At 38.6% G+C, this 16,897-nt stretch overlaps 1 protein-coding gene across 2 annotated transcripts in view; it reads left to right on the top strand.

The window, feature by feature from the left end:
• The window catches only part of LOC142349206 (uncharacterized), a 75,724-nt gene extending 67,138 nt beyond the window's left edge, over positions 1–8,586 (top strand). For both annotated transcript variants that reach the window (XM_075400619.1, XM_075400618.1), the window contains exons 7-8: positions 4,071–5,015; positions 7,804–8,586. In XM_075400619.1, the coding sequence (XP_075256734.1) occupies positions 4,071–5,015; positions 7,804–7,943 (1,085 nt within the window). In that variant the 3' untranslated portion in view covers positions 7,944–8,586. The remainder of the gene's footprint in view (positions 1–4,070; positions 5,016–7,803) is intronic.
• The last annotated feature ends 8,311 nt before the right edge of the window (positions 8,587–16,897 follow it).

Here is a 16,897-nt window from a genome sequence, read left to right as displayed (position 1 = left end):
CTCTCCTAAATTTTCTTAATCCAAAAGATTTGGATTGTATTGGGGCGCTGTCTTTTTTAATAGCCGCACAGCGATAGCTGGGGCTATTATTGGCCTTCTCTTGGTTTTTTTTTATTTCGTCGTCATGATTTTTGTTACGACCATATGACGTCACAGCCACTTTTTGTTCATTCGTTCATGCAATTTCAACTGAATTGCATGTGTGACGTCATTTTTCGCTCCTAGTGGAGCGAGTTTTTTTGTTCGTGCGCGTGATTAAATTTTTGGTCACACTTGACTTACCTCACTCTCAAAAATGACTTCCTCACTTTGAAATTGACTTTTATTTACTTTAATTCAAAGAGATAAGGTCAAATAGGTGTGTGTCACTCTAAATGAATGTTATTTGAGATCAGCTAATAGAGGCAGCAATAACTTATACAGATTTTTGATCCAAATATAACAGATCAGCCTTCAATGAAAAGACGATTTTTTTTGGTCTGTCTTTTTTACTGTTTTTTTAGACTACCGATCTACGAATCTATTGCGGCTATTTTCTGGCAATCTGCCAGCTATGTTAATATCTGTCCACACTGTTTCATGACAATGACAAGAGGTGTTTTAGCGAGCCGACAAAGCCTGTTTCTTAATATTGAGCTGATAGCAGTGATTTTTATGACTTTGATACTACTTAATTTCAAAAAAAATAACAGGTTTTTGATTTCGGCTCATTTTGTACCTTTTTTTTGTGTTTAGTCGAAATTATAACAGTTTTCATGTGATTTTTAGTGCGGAACATTTTGGGCCAATTTATGGTCTTATGTTTTTAGGTATTATGTTTATTAGCTGAGACGTGTTTTTGAAAGATTTTATTGAGTTTTTAAGTCTGGACCTTATTTGGTGATCTTTTTAATATCTCTCCAACTAATTTTGAAGCGATTATTGTAAATGTATTTGTTTTTTTAATCCAAAATTTTCGTTGAATTGATTTCTTCTAGAATATTCTTTTAGTTTTTTCTTCACGGGTGACTTTTTGCTTAACTTAAATTTTTTGTTATTTGAATTGGGCGCATTCAGTAATTAAACCTTTTGCTGAAATAAAACCGATTGTGAGCGATGACAGTACATAGCCCGTCTATCGTAATGGTTAATGTGGCCTGCTCTCATCCAAGAGGTCGTGGGTTTGAACCCCTCCATAGTCAGAACTTTCCACCAAAACATTCTTTACCCTTTTCCCCTGCTAAATTGCTTGCCTGGCCAGTCATTCGAGAATTTGCCCGACGTTTGTCGGTTTGTTTGTCCTTTCTTTAACCTAGTGGAATCAATAAATTTGTTTTTTGCGTTTTAAATTGTCTTGTATGCCTGGGATAAGAATTTTAGTCTGTGTCTGATTTTTAACCCTTGAGTCCACTATATTTGGAAAAGATTTTTGCCAAATTTGTTTTGCCCCTTTTTAATTTGTCCGTCATTGATTTGGCCAAGGTTTTTGTATGTTGTAAGCATTGTAAGGATGTGTTTTGTTAATATTTTTATAAGATGTAATTATTAATGATTTGTACGAGACTGGTTTTTTTAGGAAAACTTTTTTGTTTTCAATTTTTTCAACTAAGGTCGTGTGCCTTGTCGACTGTCAAAGTTTTATGCTCCTGAAAAATTTGACTTTCGGGTCATTAGGTGATTCAATTTTGTGGACTGCAATTCGGGACATCGCCTGTCCTTTATGTTTTTTACTTCTTCAATCGAATTAATGAAATTATTTACAGAATTGGAATTTGATGTTTTTGCGTGCCACTTTTTTGTTTTTGTATCAGTGGTATCCTAAACCTAGAACGTTTGCTCCTTATTAGCTGCCATGATGACGGCTATATTCGAGTTTGCTCTTTTATTGATTCTCTTTTCCCCGTTGTATTTTAGCTTAAATTTTTTTTTGAAATCCTAGTCGTAAATTCTGAGCCCGTGCCTGAATTTATTTAGACATAATTGAAGATTGAAGTAAGAATTTTTTTCTGTGTATTTAGTTTTTTTCAATGTAGGGCGGGCTAGAAATGAAACAGCTATTTGGAAAAAATGTCTTCAAGTTCGTTTTGCGGTCACTGAACTACAAAATTTTTTTGTTTGCCCGCCAGTTGTTTGAAGTATTATAAATGTGTGTCTTGGAGCATTAGTTTTTTGGCTGAAGCAAGTGTGTTCATGATTCTATTTTGATTTCTTTGTTTTCAAACTTTTACCTTTGTTTTTGAACTTTTACTTCTCTTTTCGAATATTGGGCCTCAACTAGTTGGCTATGTTCAGCAATTAGAAACTGCTGGTATCTAAGTTAAAAAGATCTATTTGAGAATTATTGATCCGCATATAAGTCCCCCTACCTATATAAAACTACTTACCAACGACCAACTTATCAAACCCCGATCACCTAATTACCCTCTGCCAACCTAGCCCCATACCTCAACCCTCCACCTGCGCACATTTCTAATTTATTGCTCGTCTGTCGCCCGAGAGCAATTCATCCGACTGAAGTTGGCTTTAAATTTTGTTCTATCGGAAAATAGATTCCGCTGTGAATGAAATGCTGACAATTGATACAATGCAAATTGAAAATTCAGGTATTCGGAATAAAAGTCAAAACATGTCAGAATCGAACGGATCTACATTTTAGAGCGTTTGCATGACATCACCTTTTTCTTTATCAAGTGCATAGAAATGGTCTGGAAAAAGCAAGCCAACCCCACAAAATTATTCTTTTTTGTTGAAATAATGCAACAAGTGCTGCGAAGTAAATTTATATATATGTTGCACTATTTCAGCTGCTCTAGAGCTCATTTGTTTTTGCAGGTAAATAATTGGTTGCTAACACGACACGCTATGAGTCACGATGACACATTTATTTGAAGCGACTTGATGCCTCGAGTTTGAACGAATAAGCTATACTGTCTACTTTTTAGGCGCAGCTGTTGATTCGAGCGACCCACGTTCATTTTTGCTAAAAGTCAGCAGAGTTCAGTATACACCGTTCAACGTCAGGGAACGCACTTGGGAAACTTTTGAGCTCTAGCTTGCATGACTGTCTGTGTTTGCAGAAATTTAAGTGGACGGATGGTTTGAAAAATGTGACCGAATTGATGAAAGAGCACGTGCCGCTTTGACAGACATATTTTGAAACGCTGGCACGATCACACGTACATTGCGTTCTCCTCTACTAGCGAATCAAAACACATTCTGTTTGGCCAATGGGATGAGTTCTATTTTTGGTTTATAACCTTGAGCGTTTTTGTTGTTTCTTTACTTTGGCCATCTTGTCGGCATCCCTTGATATCATAGTTGAGTTCAAATTTTTGGAAAAAAGTTCAATTTTTGACGCTTCGTCGTTTTCGTTCTGATCCTCGTACGTCCATTTATAATTTAGTCTTGTTGACTGACGTGGGCTTGGGTTAATTTTGCCAGACAGTTGAGTTGTATTACTTTCCTCATTAGTGTTACATAAGATCTTACAAAATTTTCAAGGACGATCTGAAAGTTTTGCTGATTATTTGGTAATTCGGCTGACCTGTTTGGATCATGATGTGAATTACGAAATTGAAGACGTGAAAACCAAAAAAAATGAAGTGAATTTCATTCAGCTTAGAGCAACTCAGAAGGGTCGAAAAACTTCCGCCTTATATTGTTTCAACACTTTTTAACGTCACTCTTTAAGCAACATGTGACTTTGTTTGAGCTAATGTCTGGCCTCCATGAATCGTCTACTTTTTAACTACAATTTATGTCACATGAATTCCGAGAAGTTTTATAGTATGTAAATGTCAACAAAACTTAAATCCAATTCAAGTCTCGGTTATATTTCAGTTCATTAAAGATGAAATTGATACAAAAGTGTTTTTAGATTAGGCTCGGCCTGTTAGTAGCAATCTTTTCAGCAAGTATAATGCAGTTGATATATTTGAAATTTGAGCATTGATTGAAAATGCTAATTATTATTTGATATTTTGCTAAATTTACCCTTCTGAAGTGAATCAATCAAGAAAATACTGTGTTGTTTATTATTGTCATCATCATGATGCAAGTGTTTGGTCTTGACAGAAGTGGACTTGTTTCAGTGTCTAACGATTCAGAGAATCAGTACTCCGAGATAGTAGCAATATCATCTACAATGACCCAACAGCAGCAACCACCAACGTACATTTCTGGCAGCCGTAAAACCAGCGCCAGCAGTTTCCACAGTCAGGGCTCCCCACAGCCTTTGCCCCATTCCCAGAGTAAATACCCCAACCATGGCAGGAACATGGGCACAGTAGATACAAGCGGAGGTATGGGAGGAGGTTTTAATCACGGTTACCCTCAAGGAAATACTGCACCAGCGTATGTACCTCATTTGCAACAACCGCCACCATCGCACAGCGATGGATCATACTCGCATCACAATTCCTCAAAACACATGCAAACTAATAACTCGTCAGTCCTGCCCCTGTCTGCAGCTTCTCACCTCTCTTCAAATATCAACGATCCCACGCCCCTTGATGACATCATGTTACAGTCGCCTAGGGCAGGAATTCGAACAGGTTTCCCTGTCAGGTACGTGCAACCTCTCTTCTGGTGTCAGATTCGCTATTACGAGTTCAGCCAGCAAATTGGAGAAGTGTGTTATGTATCGCCCAATCAATTCTCGGTGGACGGTGGCACAGATCCCTCCTCAATTGACAGGTTCTGCCTCGGATCCCTTTCCAATGTCAACCGTCAAGAAATTGTAGAAATTACGAGGAACAACATCGGCAAGGGTCTCCAGCTGTTCAGAACTAAAAACGATGAAATATATGCAAAGTGTTTGAGCGACAGCCCGCTCTTTGTGCAAAGTCAGTGCTGCAACTTGAGGTACCGCTGGGATCCGGGAACTGTGTGCAAGATCCCACCTGATTACAACCTTAAGTTATTCACCATGGAGGAGTTTCAAAGGCACTTGAATGATCAATTGAGGTCAAACAGTAGTTACAAGTCTATCATGGATTTGACCTCTCTATGCAGCATTAGAATAAGTTTCATCAAAGGTGAGACGAAGTAGAAAAATTGCAATATTATTTGCACCCATTGTGATCTTTATTAACCGCCCTCATGTTCTCAGTCGGCTATTGTAGCGCTCCTATTTTTACAATTCAAAGAATTTGAATGGTGTTGTTACAATTCAAAGAAGTTGAATTGTATTGCGGGGCTATAGTTTTTCAATTGCTCTCGAATGAGAAGCAATTATTGTAAACGTGCGTGTCTTAAATTGCTCTCAAACGAAGTAGAGATTCTATTTGGATTGCTCTCAATCAAATTAGAAACAGGATAAACCCAATTTTAGATGCCCGCTACTTTAATTGTGTTTTTATCAGTCATAGCTAACATCTCTACTGCGTTTCAGTTCAGATAATAGCCCCTGCATCCTTTCATTAAGAAACAGGAGTATGCATTACTACGAAATCCAATCAAAATAGTTTGCACTCTAAAAATATTTTTGTACAACAATCAATTTTTATCATTGTTTTTAATAGCCGCGTCAGCAATTCCAGGCGGCTATTATTGCACTCCTAATTTTTTACAAATCAAAAAATTTGAAATGTATTGGGGCGCTGTGTTTTAAAATGTGTTCACACATTTTTCAATGACTTTGATCTTTCAAAACGGGATAAACAGGCAAAGCCCAGCGGGCATTAAGTTTCATTAGATGACCAAAGTGGGATTTGGTAGTCCTTCAAGCGCTTAGAGTGGTGGAGCTGCTGGGATGGCCTTAATTTAAGGTTAAAAGGTCACTTTTATGAGTTTTTCAGGTCAAAATGGTACAATTTTTCATGTTTTTTGAGATTTTTTTTGTGTTTTTGTTTGATTAGTCTTAGGTTGAAGTTTTTAAAATTTGATGAAGGCCGTTTGCTAGAAAAAATTACATTATGATCTTTTTATGAGCTATATGAAGTTGTACTACAAACACTCAAAATTATACTAATTTTTTTCAAGTTTTCTGAAAATTTTTTGTCAAAAATTTTGAGTTTTTCAAGCTTCAGGGGCCAGAGAAGCTCCTTTAAGGTTTGATAATAGAGCACTGCATAGTTTCTAGTAACAATGGAGTGATTTTCAACATTTTAATGTCTCGATTTTTATCATTTTCTTGATAAAATCTAAAGGTTGTTCAAGTTTTCCCTAATTTTTTTTGTCAATTTTTAATTTTTCCTGCCTCAAGGACCAGAAAAACTATTCCACGGTCTGATGAGAAGTTACTGCATGGTTTTTAGTGTCAATGGAATTGCTTCCAACATTTTAACTTTTCGACTTTAAGAATTTTTCTGATCAAATTCGCAATTTTTTCCAATTTTTTTTTAAATTACTTTATATTCAGTTTTTGTTGCCTCAGTAGCCAGGTAACCTCCTCGAGGGTTTGGTTGTATATTATTACATAGTTGGTAGGGGGCAATGGAATGGTTTTCAACGTTGTAATAAAAAGAAGTTCTGCTTTTTGATAAAATTTGAATTTTCTGAAAATTTTTGTCTTTTAACCTAGTTTGTCAATTTTTTTTCGAGACACTGATTTTTTGAGGCTTAGAATTGGATTTTGGATGTCCTCTAAAGACACAAAAAGGATTCTGAAGATTTTAATATCACGATCTTCAACAACATCATTAAAATTTGCAGTTGATTTCATTTTTTTAAAAATTTTTCGGTCATTTTTGAGTTAATCGATCTTCAAGGGCCAATGAATTTGTTCAGGTCTTGCAGATATAATACAGGACCGTTTTCAGAAACAAAAATTAGTTTTAAATATGTTTATGAATTACGCATATTTAAAGGGATCAAATGTTGCCTAAAGGGTAAAAGCTACAAGAGTTATAGCAATGAGTATTTTTTTGTTTAGTTTGTTTGATTGTTTTAGTTGATTTTGTTGGTGTTTTGGCTGTCATTGTTCAATTGATCTGCTAGTCAGGTAGAGTACTTCTAAGATTTTTATTCAATGCTTTGAATTGTATTTCCGGACTTGTTTTGTTTTTTGTTTCGTCTTACCACCTGACTTCTTGGAATTGACTTTTTCAATGAGTTCAGTGACTTCTACTGCTTTGCAGTTAAAATTTGTATGCGTGACGTCGTTTCTGCGTTTAGGTCAATTGCGTGACTTACCTCACTCAAAAAAATGGCTCCTGAACTCACTTATGGAACTTTAATTTTTATGAACATTTACTAGTTAAAGATCAATAGTGTGAATCTAAGTAGTGCCAAACTTTTATGCCCTAATTCTTGAGTATTAGTCTTGAGTATAGACCGTATGTGTCATAAAAATGACATTCCGACTCTAACCCAAAGAGTCTAGTGGTCTATTAAAGGACTGGTGTTCGATCTGTCTATATTACATTAGTTGTTTCGATTCGTGGAAGGCCAAAAGCCTCTATCGCGGCTTTTTTCCGGCAATCTGCAGGCTATGTTTCTGTTCTTTCAATCCCAATCGGTGTTGTGGGAATCAATGGCGGCTATTTTCCGACAATCTGCCGGGTATGTTTCTCAGGCCTGAATGCAAGAAAACAAAGTAAATGTTTTAAGTCTGCCCCTTAGCCCCCACCACCAATTTTAAGTACTTAATGCACCCCAACTGCAGAGCTTAGGTCATTACATAGTAAATCATTTTAAAAATTTGGCACATGGGTTTGGCAAAATATCAAAATTGTTAGCCTAAAATAACTGAATGATTGGACCACTCGAATTATAAAATGCAATAGGAGCGACAGAGGTGTAGGTCCTGCAGTGTACTTAGATTTTAACTGCCCCCAGCCAAAAGTTTGGAAGAAAATAGAATTTTGATTGGTGTGTTGTTAGGTTGGGGCCAAGAGTACACTCGGAAGAGAATCACAGACGTCCCTTGTTGGATCGAGATCCTTCTAAATGGACCTTCGCAATGGCTGGACCGGGTTCTGCAGCGTATCAACCCCTCCTCAGAGCCTTGCGATAGTCGCTAACGCAAATAGAGCCATCCCCCTACAAAAAGATTACTGAGATTAAATTTTGAAGTGATCTGAGTGATATATTAAAAACTGTATCAAATTTACAAATATATGAACCACATATAACTTTGATAACCACAAAAATGAGGCAGCTTATGTTTAAAGTACAGCTGAAATAAATTCAGAGTAACTTATTTTTTCATCAGAAGCTTTAATTTATCTATTTCTATTCAAACTTGACTTCGATAAGTGTCTGTTAACAACCGAGCGAAATTCTGTTCTTTTAGTTTGAGATATGCATTGTGATATTGTAAATGTTCTCACTATTTTTAAGTTAGATTCATTCTATATAAAAAGGATACTTGTAATTCGAGATTGCTATTATCCTTTGTGCTCCACTAGATTTTGTTTAGAGACTCTATTTCATTATGAAAGGGTACAATCAAATGTTTAAATTAAGTGTCAATAATACCTGTATTTACTGTGTTTAAATGTTATTATGATGCTTTGAAAGCATGAAATGAAAGTGAATTGTATCACTCTGAATTTAAGTTCTATATTTTTGTTTGCTGGAACTTTCTGGGTTACATCTTGATGCTGTATTTAAAATACTACTGTTATATGTCAATATCATGAAATTTAAATTGCTCGGGTTCAATTTTTGAATGTTTTTAATTGCTCTCAAACGAAGTTTAAAGCAATTATATTAGTCGTATCGGTCTTTTTTAATGCGATTTTTCGCTTGACCGATTTTTTGTCTGCACTATTTGACTTTTCGTCCTCAAAAACGGAATAAACAGGTAGCGCCCAGCGGGCATCAAGTTCTCTTAGAGTTCACTAGTCTCAAAGTATGCGATTCTCAGAAACTGTTTTGGAGACTTAAACTTATGTTGTGAAGGGCAGTTCTTAAAGGTTTACCCCCCCCCCCAACGCCCTCGCCCCGGGTGCAGCTCACCTCACACCTCTTCAATTACGCTAAAGCTAACCTCACTAAAATTCGCTCCGACGTTAGTCGTCATGTTTTTTCATTGTTGAGTTAGCTAAACTTGCTGGGTATGGAAACACTTCAGCTATATCCGATGACAAAGAAAAAGTTTAAGATCTCTGAAGTGAAATCTTGCTCTAGCTAGATTACTTTCTTTTCGCTTTGGAATGATTGATATCCGTTGCCGTGTCAGGGAGTGGATAACTCGTTCTTGGACACCGACTGATTGCTAGCTAATTGCTCTCAAACGAAGTTTGTAACAACAGATATCCTGTGGTCTAAATATGTTTGTCTGTTGACTTTGGAGCCCCGCCCCATTCCGGGCACCAGTCCAGCCTCGTGACCCCAAAAAACCCTAATTCACCCTTTTTTATCCCCTAACTTCCCCTTCTCTTGTGCTAAGTTAGCCTCTAAGCCAAAATATGCTACTACCCAGTGCAACCTCTCGCCAGTGGGTAAGTGTTATGCAACCTTTATGAAATGTCGATAATTCTATAAATGTTGATACCAGGGTTGGTCCATTAAGTTTAGACCGAAAATCATCTCTCATAATCAAAGAACCTTGTGGCTGATCCTCATTGTTGGAAGCAATTATTATAGTTGACTGTCTTCTTGAGTGGCATTGCTGCGCTTGAATTAATTGTTAATAGCCACTCAGCGATAGCTTGGGATTTCATTGGCCTCTTGGTTTTTACAATTCAAAGAATTTGAAATGTATTGGGGCACTGTCTTTTTTTAAGATCTGTTCACACATTTTCATGATTTCTGAAGTCAAATTGGAGTGGTGATTTTTGGTCACGCCGAAACAGGAAATGGAGCGAAAAAGCGAGTGGTTTTGTGGTGTGAATTTTTTTCGCTCTAATTTTAAAGTAGAGTGGTTTGAACAAAATTCGCTTTCTCGCTAGTGGTTTTTTTGTTCACATGCGGCAATTTCACTTTGATTTTCTGTTTTTTCGATTTTTTGGATCGGATTTTTTCCCGCCGAAAATGATTTTCCCAATTCACTCATAGTCCGTTCTAGTTCTACTTTTTTTGTTTAGTCAATGAAAATTCTTTGAATTGTACGTCATGTCTTTTCCTGCTATGTTTTTTTTTACTTCGTCGTCAAGATTTTTGTTCCAACCATATGACGTCACAACCACTTTTTCTTCATTCGCTCATGCAATTTAATATGAAACGTGACGTCATTTTTCGCTCTTAATGGAGCGAGCTTTTTTGTTCATTCCTTTGATTAAATTTTTTGTCACACGTGCCTTACCTCCTCAAAAATGACTTCATCACTTTGAGATTGACTATTTACTTCAATTCAAAGAGATAAGGTCAAGTGAATGTGTCGCTCTAACTGAAGGTTATTTAAGAGCAGCTGATAGAGGCAGGAATAACTTATACAGATTCTTAATCATAATATAACATCTCAGCCTTCAATGAAAAGACCATTTTTTGGTGTGTCTTTTTACTGCTTTTTTTCAGACCGCAGATCCACGAAGCTATTGTGACTATTTTCTGACAATCTGTCAGCTGTTTTTTTAGTTCTCTAAATTTCTCGACTTTTAAACAGTGAAAGCAATTCATGTTAGGTTCTTTTGTACAGAAAGCTTTTTTATCGCTTCTACTTATTGCTTTTAATATTACTGTGGCTAATTTTTACGCCTATGAACTTTATTTAAGTCCACTTGAAACCTATTGCACCGCTACTGCCCGTGCTGAAGCAGACGGCAGCAATAAAGTAGTTCGCTAGCAGCTGATTACATATTGAACGCTAATGTTGTGAGTGGTATCCTCAGTGTGACCTTGTGAAAATCGTTTATGATTCAGTGATCGTGTCGAGTTACTCGTGAGTTTTCTTTAAGCCGAATTTTGTATCCTCTAATAGTTCTTATGTTTTTTGATGTCGGTAGGATTTGCTCTCAAACAAAATTTATAGCAATTATATTAGTCCTGTCGGTCTTATTTATGCAATTTTTCGCTTAACCAATTTTTGGTCTGACGCATTTGACTTTTTGTCCTCAGACGCGATAACCAGGTAGCGCCCAGCGGGCATTAAGTGCTCTTAGAGCCTTTCAGAGCACTAGTCTTCAAGTATGCGATTCAGAGAATCTGTTTTGGAGACCTACTTATGGTGCGAATGGTGGTTCTTAGAGGTTGACCCCCCCCCCCCCCCACTGTTGCCACCCCCATCTGCCCCCCCCCCGGTGCACCCCCTCCCCCCGCTGCGCTCCCGCGCCTTTAATTAAGCTAACGCTAGCCTCATTAAACCGTGCCTAGCTACTGACGAAGCCAACCGGTCGTTTGAGAGCAGTTCGCCCGACGTTAGTCGGTTATGTAACGTATTGTTGTTAACAGATTAGCAAAATAGTCAGATTTCATTTGAGGCGCGAGTGATGGTGATTAAAATTGTTGTTTTTTGCAGCGCAAATTTAAGATTATTTATGAAGATATTCGCTTGCAATGTAACAATTTATTGTATACATTTATGTCTTGACTCAACATGAAAGGTTGCCATCTGATGTGTTGGAACAAAGTTCTATTAACATTAAAATTGTTTTCCCTGATCGCAAATTTTAAATTTTTTAGTCCACTTAAAAGGATTTTTTGATGGTTTTTTTTTTGGTCCAGGTGGCTCCTAACAAATCTAATTTTGATGCTACAACTTTCCTCTCATGAGTTCAGGAATCCAGATTTTTTATGAAGTATTGTTTTTCATCGTTTTTTCATTGCATGAGTTAATCGCGAATGTAATCAAAGCAATTAGGAAGCTTCACATTCAAATTAGCGTTCCTGAGAAGTGATTCAGATGACTGTTTTTTGTTTCAGTACCAATTTTTATTGCATTAAAATAAAAGCCGTGTTCTGCCGTCCAATGAAATTTTTCAGATTTCTGCGGGAATAAATTTTTTAAATGTATTTGGTGGTGCGATTGAAATTGTTGCTCGAATTTTAGATTCGAGAGGCGAAATCCAGGTCTCCATAATTTTGTATCTTAATTAGTTGGTTTTCAATTCTGAAATAAAGAATTTGGTTAATCTAATTCTTAAACTATATGAATTTTCTTTGCCCAGAATTGCAAAAACACTGTTTTGTAAGATATTTGTCTGTTTCGTGTGTAACGATTAAAATGTCTGAAAAAAACTTATTCTTTAGACCAATCATTGTAAAATTCATCATACTTGGAATTTTGATGGCTTGTCTGTAAAAGCTTAGAATCGTGTTTTATGCAATTCATTAAGTTACGCTGTTTTTGAATGAAAGTTCAGTTGTCCATATATACACATATTATAAATCGAATGTTTGAAACTTAGGTTGTGTTTTGCGATGGAGAATTATAGATGGTTTTTGGAAAGCCAACGAAGAGTGTATCGTTGTTTGGCATTTGGTATCGGTTTTTTTAATTGATTTGTTGAGTACTTTTAAATCCCATAGTGAAAATTATAGAGCCGACAATATAAGTTTTTGATCTATCTGTTCCAAAAACTAAATCGAATATAGCCTGGCTATGCAATCTTATCGAAGTTTGATGCTCAATTTTCTTAAGATTTGTCTTTTATTAGTAAATATGATTGTTATGGCTGATCACAGTAAATTGCTTCCGATGAGCCGTCTCTACGCGTCTAGAACTGAAGTGAATTCCGCGTCATCTATTTGCCGGCCTTTATTTTCTTTTGGTTCTAGTGTACATCCCCGTGTTTTGATGCTCGTTCGGTAAGGTTTTAATACCTGGCTTCCCCAAATTTTCAATGCATTCAGCTTATTTTGAGTTCTTTACTATTCGAATTGAAAGACAGAATTTAACAAAAATACAAAAATTTTATGCATGGTAATGATTTAAACTTATTAACTCAGTCTAAAACTGTAGTTCGATGATTTAATTCAACTTTTTTCGACATATAGCAACGTATAGTTTCAACGATCAATGCAACGTGTCAGTATCAGTAATGTACAAAGTAACGATCAAGACAACAAGTGAAAACTTAGACGGCAAGGTTTTTTCGATGCTCTTTTACTGGTTTTTTGTCTGATGTCATTGACGTCAAATCAGTTCGTATTCAATCGGCAATTGTCTAGAAAACCTAAAAATATTAAGCCGAAAACCAGCTTAATCGATACATATCATGGTTATATTTACTTAAAATTAGGTTAAATGAACTTTTTCGTAACTTTCTAGGTATATTAGAGCGTATTTTATTAATTTAGAACGATTTCTATATGCGTTTAAAATACTGGAATCTGATTGGTTAATATTATTCGTTCATTTACTGCGTAACATCCTCCGGCCCGGAAGAAGATGTTGGGAAAACTGGTACAAGTTTTACAAGCGGGCGGACGAGTGAACCGGTAGACGTTCGTAAAACGGCGGAGCGCGCGACGCTATCGGAGCCGTAACGGAGTTCCACAATCCGAGCGGTTGGGTAGTAACCCCTAGGGTTGGTTTCCTCAACTATCCAAACCAAGTCACCGGTCTTAAGGTGTTGCTCGGCAGGCGTCTGCCACTTAGAGCGTCGGTTCAGCGTCGGTACATACTCTCTGATCCAACGGGACCAGATCGCATTAGCGTATGACTGCGCACGGACGTAACGTTTACGATGGTTGAGCTCATTATTACCGACAACAGACGGAATACCGGTAGAGTATTCACCTAAAAGAAAGTGGTTGGGCGTTAAAGCGTTCAAATCGCGCGGATCGGCGCTTACGGGTGTTAAAGGACGCGAATTGAGAGCATTCTCCACGAGACAAAAGGTGGTATGCAGTACCTCATCCGTGAGGCGACGCGTGCCAAGAATAGTATACAACACGCGCTTGAAGCTGCGTACCAACCTCTCCCAGATACCACCTTGATGTGGTGCACTGGGTGGATTGAACCTCCACTTTATACCTTTGTGAGCGAGCTCAGCTGCAATGTTGACAACGTTCCACTTTTCAATACTTTCTCGGAGTTCTTTCTCCGCCCCAATAAAGTTAGTGCCATTGTCCGACCAAATCATGGCAGGTGTCCCCTACGTGACACAAACCGCTCAACTCCCATAACACAAGAACTGGTGTCCATGGATGGAACTATCTCGACATGGACAGCGCGAGTAGTGAGACAGGTGAAGAGGAAGCCCCACCTTTTCTCAGTAGTACGGCGGACAGTAACATAGAATGGCCCAAAGTAGTCAACGCCAGTGTTCGTGAAGGGAGGAGACTGGTAAGCAAGTCTCTCCTTAGGTAAGTCAGACATGATTGGTTGCATAGTTACAGCTTGGAATTCTCGGCATCTCAGGCAGTGTGCTTTGATGGAACGCAAGGATGATCTTAGTTTCAGTATTGTATAGTGTTCTTGCACAATTGATCTTAGGTATTCGACGCCTTGATGATAATGCTTTACGTGCGTGTGTTCAAGGAACAGTTTTACAAACGGATGACGTGCGTCTAAGATGATTGGGTACTTTACGTCAAACCCAACTTCAATTAACCGCTTAATGCGGCCCGAGGAACGGATTAGCCCATTTGGACTAATAAACGGTGAATGTGGAGCAATTCGGCTACTCCGTTTAACAAATTTATTGTCAAGAAGATCTTTTCTTTCGGCTTCAAAAGACTCTCCTTGCGCCAAATACTGTAGATGACGCTCGGCTTCGTCAAGCTCAGTAGGGTCAGTAATGCTACCATCGGGGTTACGGTAGCCGGCATGTTTCGGCAAAAGCCGGAGAACGTATGCGTCAATGCGCAGGTACTTTTGATAAGAACTAAACTTATCAAACGGAAACAATGAAGGAACAGGAGTTGTCTGTTTTTTGACAGATGTAGTCAAAGATACAGTGTCTTCTATGATGACTGCTTTGTTGACGCCAAGTTTGATGTTTTTAATGACGTCTTTGTTCGGTACGAAAGGGAAACTTGAGTTAGATAAGAAATGTGGACCATTGACCCAACTGCTTAGTTGCAAAACCTCAGCGGACATTCCACGCGTGCCAGCGTCAGCTGGATTATCCTTAGTTGCGACGTGGTTCCATTGGTCAACGCTGGTACACTCCAAAATTTCACAAACGCGGTTTGCTACAAAGATTGGTTGCTTTTCATTAGAGTTTATCCACTGAAGAACGGTCGTGCTGTCTGTCCACATGAATACTTGGTTAACAGTTACAGTAAGTGCCTGAATAATTTCGTTCTTCAGCCGAGCGGCAAGTAGAGCTGCTTGCAATTCCAGTTTAGGGACAGTCATTATTTTCATTGGCGCCACGCGCGCTTTCCCCAAAACAAACGCAAGCTCTGTTTTTATCTTGCCCGTAGGGGTTGTTACTCGGGCTCGAAGAAATGCGACGGCACTAAAAATATCCTGGGAACTGTCACCGAACATATGCAACTCTGTATTATGAAAGGGTCCACTAAAGTAACTTCGAGGAATTTTGATGTTTTCAAGCTTTGGTAAGTCCGCACTCCAGACCAAAAATCTTTGAACCATGTCCTGTGGGAGCTCGTCATCCCATTGCTGTCCTGTGACACGCCAGATGTCTTTTAAGAGCAATCGCGCACCGACGGTAAACGGTGCGACAAGACCAATGGGGTCAAAGACTTTCGAGACAAGACTTAGGACCAAGCGTTGCGTGAGGGACTTGGTGATAGCGCAGCTTGTACCCCTACTCACAACTAAAGTGTCATTAGTGTGATCCCACTTTAACCCTAGCATATGCGATGAATCCTCCTGACATGAAACAATAACCTTGGGCTCAGTAGATTGAGGCGAACCATCAATTCGATCAGCCAGATTTTGCACATTGCTTACAAACTTTGTAAGCTTGAACCCACCGAGATGGAGAAGATGTACCAATTCCTTCGATCTATTGATGGCTTTCTCAGGAGACTCCACTGAGTCAAGGTAATCGTCCATGTAGAAGTTTTCAAGGACGGCTTTTGCAGCTTCGGGGTAAAACTTGGCATTGTCTCTCGCAGTGCGTTGTAATGCATAGTTGGCGCATGTGGGTGAGTCTTTAGCCCCGAATATATGGCGCGTATATTGATACACTACAACGTTAGTTGTGGGGTCCTCCCGCCACAGAAAGCGAAGTGATGGTTGATCTGATGGTAATACACCAACCTGTAGAAACATTCCCTCGATGTCGGCAGAGACGGCATATGGATGTTGTCGGAAGCGAAGAAGTACGTAAATAAGGTTTTGGAGCAGATCAGGGCCAGTGAGCAAAGATTTATTCAGTGAGGCGCCATGAAATTTTGCTGCTCCATTGAGCACCCTACGCATCTTACCCGGTTTGTTCGGGTTTAAAACCGGATGGTGGGGTAGGTACCACTCTTTATCGGACCGATTCTCAACCTTGTGAGCGTCCGGAACCTCAATTACATACCCCTTGTTTAGGTCTTCCTTGATGGTACTAGTATACTTCTCTCTAAGGTCTTCATCCTTAGCCAATCGTTTTTCGAGAGATTTTAGTTGCACAAGGGATGAGAAGTAATTATTTGGGAGCTTGGTGTTATCTGCTGCCCACAGCATTCCGACATCGTATCTCAGGCCATTGTGTATGGTGGTACTCTCAAGGATTTCGTGAGCCCTTGCGTCTGCTGCAGATCTTGAGTCGACCTGCTTGTTTGCCCCGAATGATTCAATGTCGTACCATGACTTTACTTGACTTGCTAACTCATTGTCTTGTTCGATATTCACTTTAAAGCACGTTGAGGTTAAACACGAACTTGATGGTAACGGACCGCTTAAGACCCAACCTATGGGCAAGCGTACGGCAACGGGTGAACGCTTCTCATCGGCAGAGAAGTATTCTAACGGGCGGATGGCATGATAGACATCTTGTCCGAGTATCATCTCAATGTCTTTATAGGAATATGTTACGGGATCAAGGACTGCTAAGTGTGGGTAAGTCTCTTGCAGGGCCTGTACATTAATTATATCTGAGCCGACGTTCAGACTCTCTTTAACGAAAGGGTTGACGGTGAATGGTTCGAAATCTTGTTGTTCTCTTGGTTTCACAGTAACTTCAAC

The sequence above is a fragment of the Convolutriloba macropyga genome, chromosome 11 (genome assembly GCF_964194025.1).
Source record: "Convolutriloba macropyga chromosome 11, txConMacr16.3, whole genome shotgun sequence".
Classification (NCBI taxonomy): domain Eukaryota; kingdom Metazoa; phylum Xenacoelomorpha; order Acoela; family Convolutidae; genus Convolutriloba; species Convolutriloba macropyga.
The sequence above is the reverse complement of the archived record's forward strand: the minus strand, read 5'-3'. Positions and strand labels throughout refer to the sequence as shown.